The 18,692-nt window shown below is 41.7% G+C and overlaps 3 protein-coding genes across 4 annotated transcripts; 2 read left to right on the top strand and 1 right to left on the bottom strand.

The window, feature by feature from the left end:
• Window positions 1–453: 453 nt before the first annotated feature.
• On the top strand, window positions 454–9,074 carry LOC147312855 (uncharacterized). Of its 2 annotated transcripts, XM_086264650.1 has the most exons (12): window positions 454–901; window positions 1,738–1,855; window positions 3,541–4,014; window positions 4,662–4,735; window positions 5,015–5,583; window positions 5,664–5,751; window positions 5,857–5,932; window positions 6,017–6,053; window positions 6,360–6,456; window positions 6,557–6,673; window positions 7,770–7,829; window positions 7,950–9,074. In XM_086264650.1, exons 2-12 carry the CDS (start codon window positions 1,816–1,818, stop codon window positions 8,037–8,039), a joined length of 1,722 nt encoding a protein of 573 aa, XP_086120776.1. In that variant the 5' UTR covers window positions 454–901; window positions 1,738–1,815; the 3' UTR covers window positions 8,040–9,074. The 2 variants fall into 2 exon arrangements, with proteins under 2 accessions (XP_086120776.1, XP_086120777.1); XM_086264651.1 differs by lacking the exon at window positions 1,738–1,855.
• Window positions 8,826–16,463, bottom strand: grcc10 (gene rich cluster, C10 gene). The gene is made up of 4 exons (XM_086264653.1): window positions 16,106–16,463; window positions 15,624–15,677; window positions 12,998–13,174; window positions 8,826–9,311 (listed from the first exon to the last, which is right to left on the bottom strand). The coding sequence occupies exons 1-4, from the start codon at window positions 16,191–16,193 to the stop codon at window positions 9,172–9,174; spliced, it is 459 nt and encodes a 152-aa protein (XP_086120779.1). The 5' UTR covers window positions 16,194–16,463; the 3' UTR covers window positions 8,826–9,171.
• On the top strand, window positions 16,082–18,442 carry saysd1 (SAYSVFN motif domain containing 1). Its single transcript, XM_086264652.1, has 2 exons — window positions 16,082–16,581; window positions 17,860–18,442. Exons 1-2 carry the CDS (start codon window positions 16,378–16,380, stop codon window positions 18,181–18,183), a joined length of 528 nt encoding a protein of 175 aa, XP_086120778.1. The 5' UTR covers window positions 16,082–16,377; the 3' UTR covers window positions 18,184–18,442.
• The last annotated feature ends 250 nt before the right edge of the window (window positions 18,443–18,692 follow it).

The following is an 18,692-nucleotide window of genomic DNA, read 5'->3' as shown; positions in this document are numbered from 1 at the left end:
ACAGCACTTTAACCACGTTCGCCACATGTAATTTCGTTGCTCTCAGGTTTGATGGGATCCCATTTTTCCTGATTAAATGCGTGTCTCGGTTTTCAGTTTCATTCGAGGTGTCCTTATCTACGTTTTTATATAATTTCCTTTCTGTGGAGACGAGCAACGGCCTTGGTGTGCATTTTCAGAAACATTAATAAATAAATTCCACTCGTTAGTATGCAGTGACTTATTCAGTGTCGGAACAGTTGGAGTTTCCGCCCACGAACGGGGTCTGTGGATCGATAGCTACCACTCTGGGGACTTTCTGGTTAAAGTTGTGTCCGCTAAATATTTCCTGGGCTGTTTGGCTGGTTTCCATTCTCTCGACAGATGCAATGTGACACACTGCACCCACGGACCGTGTGAAAGTATAACCTGTTACCTGGCGCCACACCTGCATTTAATAAAAGATAATTAGCCCGTAGCCGGTGTGTCTGCTTCTCAGCAAGCGCATTTTATCCTGCACTCTACTCACTATTTGGTGTTTGGATTTGTTGTATTGTGCGATTGAAAAAAACTGAGATCTAAATAATCCCATTAACAAACATTCATGCTGTTTATCCAGCGTGCGGCTGCTGCGCAATCAGTTTGCTTCTGCCTCCTTTTTGACGCATTGGATTTAAAGGCGAAGCAGCGGAGTTAGATTTAGAGTTGGAGTTATATATGGCTGCCTTTTTGTAGCTGTTTGGTAATGTAGGATACCCAAGAAGAAGAAGAAATGACTGTTATTGATTGGCTCTGTGCCTTTCGTTAAATTTGGGATACGGGACGAAGAAAGGCAAATTTGTCCCGAGACACCCGAAGAAGAAACCCGCCGGACGGACAGTCGGGGCCAAACTGGAAGGCGTCCAGCTGGTAGGCTGAGCAGGTAGGATGAATGAAACTGGAGCTATGACTGCGTGTGAAAGGCGACTGGTTAGATATAACAACCAAAATGGCTTGATAAACTGCACGGTTTTTTTTCCTCCATGGATGCAGAAAAACATGAGCCAAACTTCACTGATAAACAGAGCTATTCAAAAATGCGAAGCTTTTTAGAAACGAGATTGAGAGACAGACAATTTTTGAGACACGTTCATCAATTAGAGGCTTCATTCTTTAACACGGCACACAATTCATTAAGCTGCGCAATGATTTAGGAGTTTAATAGGTCGGGCTGGTAGAGTTAGTTATCCTGTATAGCCCTGTGGGTAATACAGCTGTGTGAGTCATTTGAAATGGACCGTGTCTGTCACATTATATCTTGCATGCCGAATAAACTTGAATAGTGTTCCAGTGTGTGAACAAATCTCCGTTTTCGGTTCGTGTGTGTTCTCCTCCCCCTTCTCCAAGGAAGCCTTAAATTGCTTGATTATTCAATGGGGTTTAGTTCATTCTTCATGGCAGAGACGCAGCCACGTGCTAAACATGACAACCTCATTCTGCTGCCGTGGAGTTGACAGACAAGATGCTGCTATGCTTTGGGCACCACACATTCGTGTTGCCTTACTTCACATTAGCCAGCTGACCAGGATAATGAAAGCTATGCAAAGGCAAATTTACTGGAGGCTAGTTTTATTGGACAAATGTAATAGCTTCTGTAGTTTTTGGAAACTGTTACTAAAGGGCTTGGGACTAGAATTCCTGGACTTCTGTTGTTGTGCTCATCAAATGGTCAGGACTGAGTCATACTCATGAAAACCGTGTTTATTTATTTTTGGCCAGTCAACAGAGAGCCTCACAAAGCAGGACACAGTGAGGGCAGTTGGGATAGCCTATCAAGATATCCACCCCTGCTGGATCATGGGTAACCACAATGGCAAAGACAGCCATGTCCCTACAGGTAACTCAGCATCCAATAGTCCAATTTCAAAACACATTAGAGAAATTATTTATAAAATACTGTGTATAAGTTTCAGGCTTTGTATTTTATTTTTTTGTAACTGTCTTGTTTCTTCTGATCATTATTTCTAAGTCTGACTATTTTTAGACTGTTGGTACGACAGGTCCAGGAAACTGTCAGCTCCACTTCATCTCTTTGTCTCCTCTGTATTTCCAAGTGTGAAAAATAAACTGTCAAAGAGACGGCACGAGAAAGACAGTCGGTTACTTTTACTTTGTGAGACAGCACGGCAGCTGGGGCTCTCGCACTGAAGAGGGCGTCAATCAAAACATTTGTGCTTGTTGTGCTTCCACATTACCAAAGGATGAAAACAGGGTGACTACAGAAAGTGAACGCTTATGGAGACATTTGCATGAAGGAGTTCATTTTCTGTGCCATTCACTCACTATAACAGGTTTTAACACTCCCGTTAAACAAAGATCAGACAAAGAATGTTCCATTATATTCCCCCAGTAACCATTTTAATTTATTTATAGTTATTATTTTAACCAAAGCTCAATGTTTTGTCTAAAGCAGCAGAAAATGTGTTTGGAACTGTTTTAGTAAACTCAAAATAAATACTAATTTAAGGACAACCACTTACAAAAAAAAAATGTAAATGTGTCAGTGAGGATGCTTTGCATTTTATAGACTCACTCTTTTCAAACCAAACTAAATTCTGGTGTCGGGCCCTGTATGATCAAAAACCATATTTCAGCAAACAAAATGATGAATCAGCATGACAGTGAAATAGAAACCACATCCAGTAAGATTCAGTAAAAGTTGGGATCAGAGTTTTAGCTTCTTCAGCCCTTCAGTATCCTTGAATTCAAAGTGTCACATTTGGCTGAGCTAATGTGTGAAATTTGACTTTACAACTTTATAGGTCTAGTCTTTTTGTCTCTTGTCTCTTGGCTGTCGGTATGCAGGAATTCAGCTCATGCTAGAGGATGAGAATAGCTTCCCCATGGTAGCTGAGCAGACTACATCATGCTGCTGCCAGGGAAATGATGAGTCTGCAGAATCCTGCAGCACAACACAAGGACAAGGAGGGGAAAGCTTAAAAAGATCAGAGTCAAAGGAGGCGAAGATCCATGTAGCCTGCCAAAATTTCCACACCATAAACAGGATAATATCAACATCACAGAGAAATCCAGTAGCTCTAACATTAGTTATCAGCAACAGATGACACACTAGTGGATATTTCCTGATTTGACACATAACTAAAATGCTAATAATGCATTAGCAAAATCATCATTCTGCTCTCAAGGTGTCTTTTTAGAGATTTTTTTTTTTAATGTGTTTATATTTTGTTTTGTTTTTTTGGTTTGTTTTTTTTCTGCAGCTCTATAATATAGTCACATTTTGGCTGCAGTGAGGAGCAGCTCTATGATCAGGGTAAAAATTATCTCTCTTCCTGGATCTTGCCACATGGGGGAACAGCCTGCATTTGCCAGCCAAGATATTGGCAGGGGAGGTTTTTTGCTGCATCAGTCTGCCGAGGATAGTAAATAAGGAAGCAGGCAGCGAGGCTTACATCTGCAGTGAGGAAAAGAAGAGGGGTGGCTTTGCAATCGGCACATTTTTCAACAGATTTCAGGACAGTGCCATTTTTCTCCTTTACCTATTTATTTCCCTCCTCTCAGGTTCTCCTTTAGATTTCTTCCAAACGCCTCCTACCACACCCTCACAGGCAGAGCTGACTGTCATGGCCTTATCCTCTGCAGCTTCCTCTGATAAGGCACAAACTCCTCCAGCAGCTGGCAGCACCACCCCCTCCACCACCTCTCCATTCACAGAGTGGACACAGCGGCTGTCGGCTCCCTCAGAATGGGCTGTAATCAGCGTTGACAGCGTCGCTGCCTTAGAGACAAATGTGAGCGATGCAGCAGCGAGAAATGAGGCAGCGGTGGGCAGTCCGGCCACTCCAGTACCGCTGCCTTTGTCCAGAGGTTTGCCTTCAGAGCCTTGTTCGAATGAGAGAGACAGCGGGCTGGAGCCACAGGCTACAGCAGAGAGAGCTGGAGAGGAGATGACCTTGGTTTTACTCAGTCTAATGGAGCACTACAGGGCCTCACTGGGCCTAACACCCAGCACTGATATTACCACAGGAGCAGTAGGTATGCCCTCTGTCATCACCTGTTTTGTTTGTTTGTTTTTTTTAAGTGTGCTGTCACTGACACATCAGAGATGTGTGGTGATGAGAAAGGAAGCAGAAAGTCTTTGTAGTTAAAGATTACATATATATTGTTAAAGAAGTACGTGCTCATAATAAACGTGGAAAAAGTTTCAAATAATGAAATCTGCATGCGAAGGATCAAAAAAGCTCAGGCTTCACACTCCTCCCAACACTTGTTTTCAGGCAGTTTTTTTTTCTCCACTTCTATATCTGTATGATATTAAAGAGATGCAATATCCTCAATATGGTCTTCTCCAGCACAATGGTATGTAAGCACAAAGGCCCCACCTACCTACTGTTAAAACCTTGTGTTTATAAAAAGCAGCAAATCAGAAAAAGCTGACTTAAAAAGAAAAACCTAGTCCCAGGATAAAATATGGAACTGAAACTCAAACGTGGAATATGGCCAAAAAAAAAAAAAATGGTATGACTCCAGGAGCTATCCATCATAGTTATAAGTGGTTTAAATATCATCATCACCTACTAAGTGTCATGTGGAAAATTGATTATTAACAGCAGCATAATATGCAGTAACTTAAAGGGACAGTTTTGTGATATGGTTGTTTTGTTTTCTAACTCGTGTGTCAGAGCTGCTTCGGCATTTGATAGCAGAAAGAGAAGAGCTGGTTGAAGAGGTGGAGACCCTGAAGGAGACACTCAGGGTGAGTTGTTGGTCTACAGGTTGCAGACAGTGAGCTTGCTAATTATTTAGCATTCAGAGCTGTGTTTTCATGCAGCATTTAGTACTGCATTTGTCTAATTCTGTGCACTTATTTCTGTTTTAAATGTCATGTGACATCATTGCAACATTCATATTCCAACAGCTCTGGTCAGACTTAAATTCAGTCACACGGTACTGACTAGTAGACAGATATTTATGTAGTAATGACAAATGGAGAGCAAGCCTTAACGTGGAATTACAGTGTTTCTTTGTTCCTCAGACAGAGAGGTTGGAGTGGCAGCAGTTCCAGTGTGACCTACAGGTCGCTGTGTCTGTTGCCGACCGGCTCCGGGTTGAGTCAGAGCAGGCTCTGGGTTCACTCCAGGAGAGCCACAGGACTGTAAAGGAGCAGCTGGCACAGGCCCTCAGCAAACAGCAGGATACGGACCGAGAGCTAGAGAGGCTCAAAGCTGAACACAAAGACGCCTGCTGCAAACTGGCTGAACTGGAGAAGCAGCAGCAGCAGGATCGAGCCGAGCTCGATGCCCTCAGAGGTCAAACGTATAAAGATGCAGATAAACCAGACTCTGAGGAGCAGCAGGAGGAAATGCTTGAAGTTACAGAGGAAGCTGAAGCAGGGACAGAAGCTCATGAAACAAATCAAGAGGTGGATGCTACAGAAAAAGGCTGTGATCCTGAGGAGACGAGGGAATCAGAAAATGTGCAGCTGAAAGGGAAAGGGGTGGCAGAGGCATACATTCGCAGTTTGACTGCCCTGGAGAAGAAGAAAGGTGACGGACGTGGACAGAAAGATCCCAGAAAGATTGTGATGCTCTCTGAGAGATCCTGGTGAGTCTGCATAAAAGCTCAAACTGTGGTCTCCTTGTTGCGACAAAATCTAATCCAACACAAAATTGTTGTCTTCTTAGGAGTCTCTCTCGTCTCCCGCTTCCAACAGACTCTTTAAATCCAAATGGGGCTTCAAAAAACTTGAGTACAACATTGCCACTGTGCAAGGTATAACACGTTTACACTATTGTGATATACTGGGAGACACTGAGATGATCGATGTCATCCCATGTCGAATGAAATGTCAAATATGCCATTACTTAACTGTTTCAGAAAGAAGAGCCGACAAAAGGGAGGCGGATGGACCGAATTTTACAGAGGCAGGACAGCTGGTCGAGCTTTTACACAGGTGTGCTTCAGTCTCCCGAATCACCGTTAACCAAACCATAGCATCTTGTTTTATTACAACTGTGTCTGCATTTGTGTGATGCAGGAAAACAGGATGACGAACAAAGCTCAGATTCCTTCAAGTGAGTGGCTGATAAACCTCATATATTGTTGGTAAAGATGATGCTGATGTCTTTGTGTGGAAAGAGAGGTTGGCAAGCATTTGTGGAAAAATAACCAAAAACACACTGATACAATTGGCATTTTTCAAGTCTTTGAGCCAAAAACAGTTAAAACTGACCCATATGACTTTTATATTTGTATGACTTTAGAATCGATTTGTGTGTTTGTCCGATTACACTTTTTTTCACTCGTGTTCTCAGGTTAAATGACTGAAACAGTTTGCAGTGAATGAGCAATTCGCAGTTAAAATGTTTCTCCATCTTCAGACCTCGGGATGGTTTCAGTGCTCTGCTGAGGCGCCATGGTGGCTCCAGGAGAAACTCCCTGCTGCGCTGGTGCCAAACTCGCACTCAAGGTTATAAGGTCAGAGAAGAGAACTTGAGCATTGCTGAGCTATATGAAGTCATGTGACTCTTTGTAACAAGTTAAATTCAGACAAATTGCAAATAATGTTTTGTGGCAGAATATTGAGATCACCAACTTCAGCAGCAGCTGGGAAGATGGTTTGGCGTTCTGTGCTGTTTATCACACCTATTTACCAACTCTCATCCCCTATGACAGCCTGAACCCAGCTGATAAGGTAAAACTCAAAACGCAATGATCTCACGAGAGAAAAGAAAGCACTCTTTAATTTCCATCTGCTGTCCCCGGACAGTTAAGCACAATATTAAATGACCTATAAAATACAAATACATACCAAAGACACCAGATTAAATTTGAATAGTAAACTCAAATGTGCAATGCTTAACACAATACAGCACAAAGTCTGTAAAGTTTCAGGGATATTAATCTGTCCAGTTAGGAAACATAAACCACTGTGAATCCATTTCACCTCCTTCTGTGCAAATTAAGTCACAAGGTGGACTGGAAAGGCAACAAAAAGACCGATCCCACAAATGGGAATGATTGTGGTGGCCAACATTGCTCTCGCTTGACCAATTATTCTCTAGTTACCTTTTTTTTTTTTTCTTCTCTTTTCTCTAATGTCCTTGCCACTACTGGTAGCATAAGACAGTACCTATTGTTCCTATTCAGGTTGCACAGTTAGTCCAGCTACTCCAGGATGGCACAACCATATGTGCCGCCACGAGAAGGTTTCCTGTGTCTTTCAGAATAGTCTCACAAATGTGAAGGAAACAGTGGAGAAGAGAGCTGGACAAGGTTGTCCGCACAGTCACAGACCCACAGAGAAGACCTCCAGTCAATGACTGGCAGCATTACCTTATCTTCACACTCCTTCACATGTGCTCAGTGTGAACCTACTCTCATCTCTGAAGAGAACTGGGTGCAAATGGCGAGCCTCAATAGGTCTTTGTTGTGCTGGACACGAGTCCCACTAAAGGACGCCGGGCGTTCAAATCACCTGCATGGTCTCGGTCTCTGTAAGTTTGGTGAGAAACGTATACAAAGGGTTGCTGGAAGTCTGTTTCCTTCTGTTCCTTCTCACACAAAGGAGTAGATACAAGTCCATCTGATGGTTTGGTGCCCTTTATGACCCTCCTACAGCTCTCTGTGTGACAGACACGCGGTTATACATGTGGAACCTGAATAGTCCATATGTGCTATCTTAATCCTACTTGTCATCTAAAATGCAAAAATAAGGGCTATGAAGTATATTTGCATTTACACATTCATGTCTGTAAATGTTCATACAAAACGTGTCTTTATTTTTACAGAAGGCAAACCTGAAGCTTGCTTTTAAGACAGGAGAGAGTGTCGGGATCTCTGCCACACTAGTGAGACATTTTTGTTCTTCTTGTTCAACTCAGATTTGTGTGTTTTACACAAATAGCTCAACTTTAACATTATTATTCTTTATCTGCTTTTTAAAACTTCCTGTTTATCCTATGTGGCAGACAGTGGAGGAGATGCTGAAGGCAGAAGGACCAGACTGGCAGAGGGTCTTGGGATATGTCGAAAGTATTTTCCGCCACTTTGAGATGTGAAGTCTTCCGCCTTCGTTTTTTATTTCTATAATTATGAATCAGGAGCTGAACCACGGAGACACAAGACGGAGCTCAGCTCTCTAAACTAAAACACGCTGGCAATACTGGACTCCATGACTTAAGTTTAGGTACCAGAACAATCTTTTTCACAGAAACAAGTGGAAGAAACTAAATAGCATTTCACTATCTGAGCCATTTAAAAAAAAAAAAAAAAATCTTAAACATGCACAGAAGTTATTCTGGATCTGAATACCTGGCTCGATGAATGTGCACAAGACACAAATCTAAATATGCCAGAAAGACTGCACACTGAACTACTTCCACATAAACTGGGTGCCATCTGCACTGGTTTTGCACAGTTTGCCTTGGTGAAGGGGGAAAAAAAGCACTTTTGGAAATGTAGTGTAGGTTCCAGAATCTGGGTCACTTTATTTATCTCGACTAATATTTTTATCCTGAACTTCTTCTGCCACAATATGTATTTATGCATCAAAGCCTAAGAGCTGTATAAGGTAGATATGTATTCAGATTTTATATGCTGGAATAGTGATCTTTTAACCCCAAATCCTATATGTAAAAGAAAAATTGCCTTTAATGAAATGTATATATGTAAATACATGTAATCGATTCAGGTTTTTTTTTAAGTTTTTTTTTAGTTTTTTTTTTTTTTTTAAAGTATGGTAAACACTGGTATATAGATTAACTGCAATAATAAAGCATTTAAATGGAAATGAGGTTTTTTGGGGGTTTTTTTTGCACATTTTCTGCATTAACAATGCACACAGGTTCAGAGAAAACATTTTAATTTAAACAAAAAAGACATTTGACAGCATATAAAAATGGTACAAAACATGGCATCAAAGGAAATGATTAAGGTTAAGAAAGTGGTCATGGTGTAACATGTGACAAATAAATACAGAACAGTAAAGAAAAGCAATAATTAAGCAAGGGTACTTGAGATTAAACTGGAAAAGTTGTGTTGTCTTTCTTGGAATATTTAGTGTTTTTAAACAATAACCGCTCCACATAAAGACAGAACTGTTGACGGCATGCTGGATCTGCTCATAACTGCACTGTATTCCAAAGTTTAAATGGAAGTATCCTTGCGAACAATGGATGGAAGTAATATTTCCTATGAAGCTGGAATGGCGCCTCCTATAGGTGGTGTTGAAAGTGGCGGTAGGAGAAGAGATTTCAGTTTAGCAGACATGGCTGCGATTTCTGGGTCCTGGGTTTCATACATCTTGACCAGTCGGGCAAATTTAAGGACACCTGAAAGGGAAGCAGATGATCAGCATGACAAATTATATCATCTCCCCAGAATGACATGCAGCCTGTAACCAGTACAGACTGGAAGTTTCCATCGAAAGGGATCTATTACAGTTTGTTACTGACTTTTTTGGATTCTCCTAGAACAGATTTCTATTTCAACTCGTCTTCCTTTAAAGCAACTCCCTTTTGATTGGCTGCACCTTGCAGACAGGAAATTTAAACCACAAGTAGGCGGGGCATCTGTGCTGTGTGCCTGAATTGACCTCATTAAACCCGAGCCTTGGGCTCCCAGGGATTACTTATACATACACTGATTTTATTATTTAAAACTTTGGACATGTTTAATTTTAAAAAATTCCCTGTGTGTGATTAAAAATTGAGGCCCATTTAAAATATGTCATTTAGTATCTATAAAAAACAGTGATGTGCATATGTTTGTGACACTGTAGTGAGGATGATATTAGTTTTGATAATAATGAACTCAGTAGGTGGAATATAAGTGTTTTAAAGACACTGTCTGGCTTTGTTGTTGCATCTTAAAGCTCCTCTGTGGATTCAGGCGGTCTCATCTGCTGCCGTCTTTGTACCTAATCCCATAACAATTTCATTATTTTTCCATCGAGCCTCTGTCTGAGCTATGCAATCTGTTGCAAGCCTCCTAGTTATAACTGTCTTTATGTCTCGGGTAGTTGATCAGACATCTCTCCAATGTGTGACTGATATACATCTAAAGTGACTACAACCCTGCAAAGTTTGGTTTCTGTAACAGCATTGTGTGGGAGATTTAAGGTGATGTCTTTAGAGATAGAAAACGGTAAGAAACGTTTAGATGAGAAACAAATATGATTTATAAATGCAGCATTTATTTGTTCTTCTTTGAGTAGTTTAATGTCCAATTCATACATTTAAGACCCAAATTAAATTATATGAGTACTCTGCGTCATATCAGCCAACACTAATTAGCACCGGTGGGATCATTTGTTCTAGTCTGAACGGTGTCTTAAAATTATTTGAACTTTAGAGTAGTTTCTATTGTTTTAAGCCTTCAGAGAATAATGTCTTACACTTGGTACTTTAACTCAGAGAAAGGAACCTGCTGTCCTGAAAAAAATTCCACAGATAATCTTACTACTATGGTTGGCTCTTTGGACAGAGTTCATCCCTAATCATCTCAAAACCGGGGGGATTACAATAATTTTTTTTTCTACAAAAACTAAATGGGAGGCCAGCAGTGGGCGAGCTGCTTATTTTCACAGTACACTGTTTGCACTTTTTCTCTAACCTAGCAAAGAGCAGGCTGCCACCTATAACAACACCACTGACCTCCAGGAGTACGCAGAGACTGTTACTGCCTACATCTACAAGTGTATTGAGGATGTAACAGTCACGAAAACCATAACTGTCCGGGCAAATCAAAAACCATGGATGACAGGAGAGGTCTACAGGCTGCTGAAAGCTAGGAATGTTGCCTTCAGAGATGGAGACGAGGCGAGCCTGAGAACAGCTAGGGCCAACCTTTCCCGTGGCATCAGAGAGGCTAAGAGACAGTACTCCAGGAAAATATCTCATCACTTCAAAGACAGCAGAGACTCACGGAGCCTGTGGCGGGGCATTCAGACCATCACAGATTACAAGCCCCCACCACAGACCTGTGATAGCACTATCCCCCTGCTGAACGAGCTGAATACTTTCTTTGCTCGCTTTGAAGTCCAAAACAGCACCACTGCACAGAAGACCCCACCCCCTCCTGGTGACCAGGTGATGACTCTGTCCCCGGACAGCGTGAGGAGATCCCTCAGCAGGATCAATGCACGTAAAGCTCCGGGTCCTGACAACATTCCTGGTCGTGTACTGAGAGACTGTGCAGTGGAACTCACTGATGTCTTCACAGACATCTTCAACATATCACTCATCCAGGCTGTCGTCCCCACATGTTTTAAAGCCACCACAATCATTCCGGTTCCAAAAAAGTCATCTCCCTCCTGCTTTAATGACTATCGTCCTGTTGCACTTACTCACATCCTGATGAAGTGCTTCGAACGACTAGTCATGCAACACATCAAGACTGTCCTGCCCCCCTCCCTGGATCCCTTCCAGTTTGCGTATCGGCCCAACCGCTCAACCGATGATGCCATCTCCACTGCACTCCACTCAGCACTCACACACCTGGACAAAAAAGACTCATATGTTCGAATGCTGTTCATAGATTTCAGTTCAGCATTCAACACTATAATCCCCCAACAGCTCACTCAAAAACTGGTCCAGCTGGGGCTCAACACCTCACTGTGCAACTGGCTGTTGGATTTCCTCACCGGAAGACCTCAAGCAGTACGGGTCGGCAGTAATACATCCAGCACCATCATTTTAAACACGGGGGCCCCGCAGGGATGTGTGCTGAGCCCCCTCCTCTTCACTCTGCTGACCCATGACTGCACTCCATCATATAGCTCCAACCTCTTCATCAAGTTTGCGGACGACACAACGGTGGTGGGTCTCATTAGCAACAGGGATGAGACCGACTACAGAAGTGAGGTGAGACGCCTGGCCACGTGGTGTGCTGACAACAATCTCTCTCTGAATGTGGAGAAGACGAAGGAGACTGTTGTGGACTTCAGGAGAATGCACACCCAACATGCTCCTCTGACCATTGACGGAGCGTCTGTGGAGAGAGTGAGCAGCACCAAGTTCTTGGGTGTGCACATCACAGAGGATCTCTCCTGGACATACAACACCACAGCACTGGCCAAGAAATCACAGCAGCGTCTCTTCTTTCTCCGCAAACTAAGAAGAACAGGAGCACCAGCCCCCATCATGTACACTTTCTACAGAGGCACCATCGAGAGCATCCTGTCGAGCTGCATCACTGTGTGGTTTGGAGCCTGCAATGCGTCCTGTCATAGAACCCTCCAACGCATAGTGAGGGCTGCAGAGAGGATCATTGGTGTCTCTCTCCCCTCCCTCCAGGACATTTACAGCACCCGTCTCACTAAAAAAGCCCTTTGCATAGCGGCTGATCCCACGCACCCAATGCAAAGCTTCTTCAAGCTGCTGCCGTCGGGGAGGAGACTGCGGAGTCTCCAGGCCAGGACCAGCAGACTGAAGGACAGCTTCATCCATCAGGCTGTCAGGAAGCTTAACTCCCTTCCGATTCTGCCCCCTCTCCCCTCTTCTCCTCCATGGTCTCACTGAACTCTGTCTCACACACACACACACACACACACACTCTCTGACTCACTCACTGGCCTGCACCAGTTACCAGTCACTTTGTGGAGCATTGGACTGCCATTACCTCATAAGACTTTGTTGTTACACTATCTCTTACCGTATATTACTAAATCTCCATTTGCACTATTTGCCTATTTGCACTACTCTGCCTGGTTTACACTCAATGTCATTTACCCTTACTTGAATATTGTATATCGTATATTGCATAGCTTTCTTGTTATACGTAAAATTGTATTGTATTTATTTAAATTTTTACTTTTTAATTATTTTATTTGCATTTTTTAATCACTCTCTTATATTTAAATGTTCATTTACTATTTCATCTAGGGTTTGAGAGTAACGAAATTTCTATTCTCTGTATGTCCTGTACATGTGGCAGAATTGACAAATAAAGTTGACTTGACTTGACTTGAAGAGCAAAACCAAGCACATTTTTAGTTTTAAGATACAAAAAAGCTCACCTTCCCCCTCATTGTTGAATCCATAGGCTTTGATAACCTCTTGCTGAATTTGGGTGGCCACAGGGAGCACAAGCTGCAGCATCTTGCCCATGTCGTTGCAGGCGCTCTCTCTGGCCTCCTCCATCCGTGCGGCATTCTCCGGTACTGAGAATGCCTGGATCACCTCGCTCAAAACCACTGTGAAAAAAAAGCTTTTTTAGTAGCTGCTCCACAAAGTAAAAAAAACCCAACCTTTTCCTGACATTGCTGCACATTTTAGAAGAAATTATCAACTTAATTAATCTCAGCTCTGCTTTTCGCAGGTGATGTGGTTCTGTTGGCTCGCACTGGAACAGTTTGCAGCCGAGTGTGAAGCGGTGGGAGTGAGATTCAGCACCCTAAATTTTGAGGCCATGGTCCTCAGCTGGAAAAGGGTAGAGTGCCCACTCCAGGTCAGGGATGAGTGGAGGAGTTTAAGTATCTCTGGGTCTTGTTCACGCGTGAAGGGAGAAGGGAGCGGGAGATCGACAGACGGATTGGTGCAGTGATGCAGACGCTGTAGCAGTCCATTGTGGTGAAGAGAGCTGAGTGTAAAAGTGATGCTCCTAATTTACTGGTCGATCTACGTCCCTACCCTCATCTATGGTCACGAGCTTTGGGTAGTGACCTAAAGAACAAGATTGCAGATACAAGTGGCAGAAATGGGTTTCCTCCAAAGGGTGGCTAGCCTCTCCCTTAGTGATAGGGTGAGGAGCTCGGCCATCTGGGAGGGGCTCACAGTAGAGACGCTGCTCCTCCACATTGAAAGAGCCAGTTGAGGTGGTTCGGGCATCTGACAAGGATGCCTCCTGAGCTCCTCGTGGGTGTTCTGAGCATGTCTCACCGGGAGGAGGTCCCGGGGCAGACCCAGGGCGCGCTGGAGAGATTATATGTCTCAGCTGGCCTGGTTTGGTGTTCCTCTGGATAAGCTGGAGGTGGTGGCCGGGGATAGCTAGGTCTGGGCTTCTCTGCTTGGGCTGCTGCCCCGCAGGTCCCGGATAAGCAGAAGAAGAAGGATGGATGGCAGTACAGTAACTAATCTGGAGCCTGAAAATCACCATCACTAATTCTTCTCCTTACTTTTCATGAACAAAGAAAGTGCACCCCATCCAACTCCAGGGCCCTATACTACAAAAAAAGTTCACAACACCCAGGCTATTTTACCGTTATCTAGATTCTCTTATGCTAACACTGGCGATCAGGATAAAAGGTCACACAAAGCTGGTTATCAGCTCAATAAGTTAACCCAGGGTTTCTCTTGTGCGTTAACACAAGAAGGGTGGTATTGGCTGCATCTAACCAATCTAAAAGAGGCATTTCACGGATCATATGACTCTTCTTCCACACAAAATGATCCCTATGAGTGTCACCTAATCCAGAAACTATCAATGCGTGATTAAAAGTCTAGGATGAAAGCTTTAGATTTCGGACACAAAACAGTAAAATAAATATTTTCATTCCAGTTGATTATTTTAACACTGAGTGCGCTCTCAGTCCTGCTGTTTATTTCTAAGGTGATGGCTGTGCATTAGAGCTCTGAAACTTTAAACTGGATCCATTTGAATATTAAAGATTACTGTCCCACAGCTTAATACTATTATTAATAATATTATTCTGAATAAAGGAGATGTTTACATTGCCATAGTTTATTGCAGATAAAAGTTAAAACCATATTACTGATTGAACAGGCATTCTTTGTGTGTCCTGTGTTCTAGTAGCTGTAATACCACCAGAGTAAAAGATTAGAATTAAGCATAACAGCATTTTATACATTTTCTAAATCACCAAGTTAATCATGCACATTGCCGTTATAATATGACTCACAGGTTGTGCTTCATTCAGTGGTTTTACTAAGGTACACATTAATAAGCTGCACACACAAGCATAGACCAGCATACAATCTATGTTGCAATTAAAACGTGCTGTGAATAAAAGGATCAGTGAATCACGCCGCTTCCAGTTGATTTTAAACTTAAACTCAGAACATAACCCGCTCTTAAAAATGTAAGTTTTTGTTCTCTCAGCTGCAGACTCAGTGCTGTTTAAGGGCTTGAAAGTAAATATTAAATATAAAAACAGAATTCAAACACAGGATTACTACAAATTTGATATGAGGTCATTAAGGACAGTGTAGCCGTCCTGTTTTAGGTTTATATATTACTACTTATTTTATATTACTATTTATTACTCATAAAACAAAAAGCTGTTGTAAAATTGTTTGCTGCCAACACAGAAAACAAGGAATAAGTTGTGTCTAAAAATCTGTATTTATTACTGATGCTCATCAGGGAAACACAGAAACTTTACATCCTACAACTCTCCCCACAGAGTTCTCCCGGGTCTTCCAGGTTAAGTCTACAGCATAAATTACCGTGATGACTTACCTCGGTAAAAAGTGAACCACCTATGTAGTACAGAAAACCTAGGGTTAACCCTGAAGCTACCTGGATAATCCAAAATCCTGCTTACAAGTACAGGTCTCGGTCTTACAAATGCAACGTACGAGTACTTGCCCAGTATTTATTCAGCAACAATATGGACCACCTGGGGAAGAGTAAACAAGTAGAAACGGGAGCTTTTATATATATAAACCAGCTGTTCCTCTCACCTCTGGTCTGCTCAACTGTCAGAGTGGGCTGCTGTGCTGGAGCTGTGGCCATGTCTGCAGAGAAAACAGAAAGCCACGAAAAAAATAAAGCTACTGTAGACGCACTGATGTAGACAAAATTAAAAACATTTACATTTTGTAATAATAAAAGTAGGAAAATTAAAGGAAGATCGAGGTAGCTTCAAGAATATGAAGCATCTTTGTTTTATTGAAATATATTTTAATGTATAACATAATGATAACTGTTAGCTTGATAAACCAATAAAAAAAAAATATAGAAACCGCAATAATAGCACAACGACACGTATATATAAAGGAGACGTGGTGGTTATGTGGTGATTAGCATCTGTTTCCGATCGTTCATTCAGTAGCTTCAGTAGCTTAAAATTTGACGGTTATCAACAGCAACAGCAGCTAAAAATCCATTTATTTATTTACCAAACTAAATGAACATAAAACAGTATAACATTTGGGGAACTCACCTCTACTGAAAACAATCACTAAGCTAGCAACAGAACTGTGAAACTGTCGTAAAACGGGGACTGTTGGAGGCTTCTTGCGACACACCATCCTGCTTTCAGGTAGACGTCGACGTAAAATGTAAACATACCTGTTACTAAGCTAGTAGCAAGTCATCAAACTTAGACTGAAAGTTCGTGTGTGCGAGAGAGATTTACTGTGCTTCGAAGGGCTTATAACTTTAACGTAAGCTTATAGAAGTTGTGAATGAGTTGCTGTCGGTTCTTAATTATCCATGGAGCAAAAGCTGGCAGAGTTCAGAGCCAGACGACAGGCTGAAAAAGCTGCTCAGAAGAGTGAGACTACTGGTTCACAATCCAGAGGGGAGACAGCAGCAGACACCGCTGCTCAGTGTGATAAAACACCCACAGCTGACAGTCTGCAGCCTGAAGACAGGGCACGAAACAACCAGACTGCGACCGACGGCTCTCAAAGCAGCGTAAGAGATAATTTCAATCGGGAAGCTCATGAACTTCCCGATTTAGCTTGTTATTTTAAAGATCGGACTGTGCGTGATAAATAGAGTGCTTCGTCTGCTTTGCACTAATAGTATTGTTTTACAATTGGCAATAATTTAAAAAAGCACACTCACGAACAATGACAAAGTAAACCATCAAATATAACAGTAAACAAACGCACAGACCACATCATTAGTTACACCTGCTAAAAGTGATTTCCATCGTTTCTATTTTTTCATATCTAATATATTTGCCCACACTGGTAAATAGGCTGTAGTCAACAGGATTTACGAAGGGTTTACATATAAAATAAAGAGTTAAATAAAGAAAATGAATTGAAGGTATTTCCATGACGTTATTTCACCTACCCTGTTTTCTACATTGGCCATTTAAAATATCTTCTAATGTTATTGGGGTGTTTTGTTTTGCTTTGTTTTTTACTCAAAATGACTTGATATAATTCACAAAAAGATATGTTTTAGATACTTTTGACAGATTATAGGCCAACAGTATTTACAACAGTGTAAAATAAGCAGTCCTTTTTTTGTCAAGTACCAGAATACACCTTCTGGTATTTCGTTTGAAATCAGGTTGGACCTCCTTTAGCCACCAGAACTGCCTATATTATTTGTGGGATAGATTTAACAAGTTGCTGGAAACAAACAAAATCGCAGAGGTGCTCTATTGGATTGAGGTCTCATAACTGTGGAGGCCATTCGAGGACAGTGAACTCATTGTCTTGTTAACAAACCAGTTTGAGATGATTTGTGGTTGTGACATGTTACCCTGCTGGATAGAGCCATTAGAAGATAGGTAAACTGTGGTCATAAAGGTATGTACTTCTGGGTACCTTGGTTGTAACGATTGGTTGAGTTACTGTTGCCAAAAAAGTGTTGGCTTTTGATGGGATTATCTACAAGAGAACTGCTACCCACTGGATATTTTTTCTTTTTTGAACCATTCTCTCTAAAGATTAGAAATAAATGCCTTTGTGGGAAAAATAATAAAGTAGCTGTATTGATTGCGATGTATTGATTTGGAGATCCAAGCTATTTTTTGTAAGCTCATATTTTTTCTCAGCAGCCAAGGAATACTCACTGTACTGTATATGTTCATTTAATCCCCACTAAGTCATGTACAATTTGTTTCTAAGAAAACTGACATCCTATTGTTTATTTATTTTATCCAGTTTGGTGTATTTGTAGCATCACATGTTTTTATTCTTCTCTTCTTCTTTTTCTGTTGTGTATTCACTATAGGATCGTGGAGACTGGCTGCTGGATAGCGCTCTGGGAAAGTGGCTGGCTTCCCGACAGTTTGTCATTTCTAACATCACTTTACTAAAAGTGCTGCTATGGCTGGTTCTGCTGGGTCTGTTTGCCGAACTGGAGTTTGGTCTCCCCTTTTTTGTCATCTCTCTCTTCTACTGGCTCTATGAAGGACTCCGGAGCCCAGCGCCACGCAAGCCTGGTGAACTGAGTGCTTATTCAGTGTTCAATCCAGACTGTCAACCTCTGCTGGGTGCTCTAACCGCAGAGCAGCTAGAGGGAGAGATGGGCTACAGACCTCTGGCAAACAGATGACTTGCCTGTGATATGCACATTGACATCAAATATTTAAATTTTCATCTGAAAAATGTTAACTTTTCTCCCATTTTTTTAGTTGCTGCTTCTGTATGCCACATTAAAATGTAACTGGTCAGCCAAAAGTTTTATTTCTGTTTCTACTGTAAACTATTTTGATAGTGTACATCAGTCATATATAATGGCTAAATCATGATGGTGGGTTGGCATGTCTGTAATACAAGTTTTTTTTTTCATTTAAACATGGATGTACTCCTAATTCTCTGATCAATGTGAGTTTATTTGAAAATACAGAAGCCATATTGAGGATTAAAGAAAAAAAAAAACAGCCTCTACTGAGTCAAATGAACTGCTTTTAATTTAACTCAGTAAATGGCTATTTTATTTTATTTTAGGTTTACATCTTAATTTCTTAACTTTACATCTTTGTGTTTTTTCTTTAGCTACTAGAGTAGCTCAAAATAATCTGTTGTATTCTAGGCCTTTAAGCGACCTTACTGCTGATTGGT

Source organism: Aulonocara sp. 'chitande type north' Nkhata Bay, linkage group LG15, assembly GCF_057382095.1.
Source record: "Aulonocara sp. 'chitande type north' Nkhata Bay isolate Kocher_YH1m ecotype deep benthic linkage group LG15, A_spYH_male_GT1.1, whole genome shotgun sequence".
In the NCBI taxonomy this organism is placed as follows: domain Eukaryota; kingdom Metazoa; phylum Chordata; class Actinopteri; order Cichliformes; family Cichlidae; genus Aulonocara; species Aulonocara sp. 'chitande type north' Nkhata Bay.
Note: the sequence above shows the minus strand (reverse complement) of the source record. Positions and strands in the feature narration are given on the sequence as shown.

Bases quoted from the DNA above. Each gene is read 5' to 3' on its own strand.
- LOC147312855 (XM_086264650.1), top strand. From the start codon at position 1,816: ATGGGTAACCACAATGGCAAAGACAGCCATGTCCCTACAG. The intron at 6,457-6,556 runs GTCAGAGAAGAG...GTTTTGTGGCAG, and splicing joins CTCGCACTCAAGGTTATAAG to AATATTGAGATCACCAACTT. The intron at 7,830-7,949 runs GTGAGACATTTT...CCTATGTGGCAG, and splicing joins TCGGGATCTCTGCCACACTA to ACAGTGGAGGAGATGCTGAA.
- grcc10 (XM_086264653.1), bottom strand. From the start codon at position 16,193: ATGGTGTGTCGCAAGAAGCCTCCAACAGTCCCCGTTTTACGACAGTTT. The intron at 15,678-16,105 runs GTGAGTTCCCCA...TTTTCTCTGCAG, and splicing joins AGTGATTGTTTTCAGTAGAG to ACATGGCCACAGCTCCAGCA. The intron at 9,312-12,997 runs GTGAGCTTTTTT...CTTCCCTTTCAG, and splicing joins ATTCAACAATGAGGGGGAAG to GTGTCCTTAAATTTGCCCGA.
- saysd1 (XM_086264652.1), top strand. From the start codon at position 16,378: ATGGAGCAAAAGCTGGCAGAGTTCAGAGCCAGACGACAGGCTGAAAAA. The intron at 16,582-17,859 runs GTAAGAGATAAT...TATTCACTATAG, and splicing joins CCGACGGCTCTCAAAGCAGC to GATCGTGGAGACTGGCTGCT.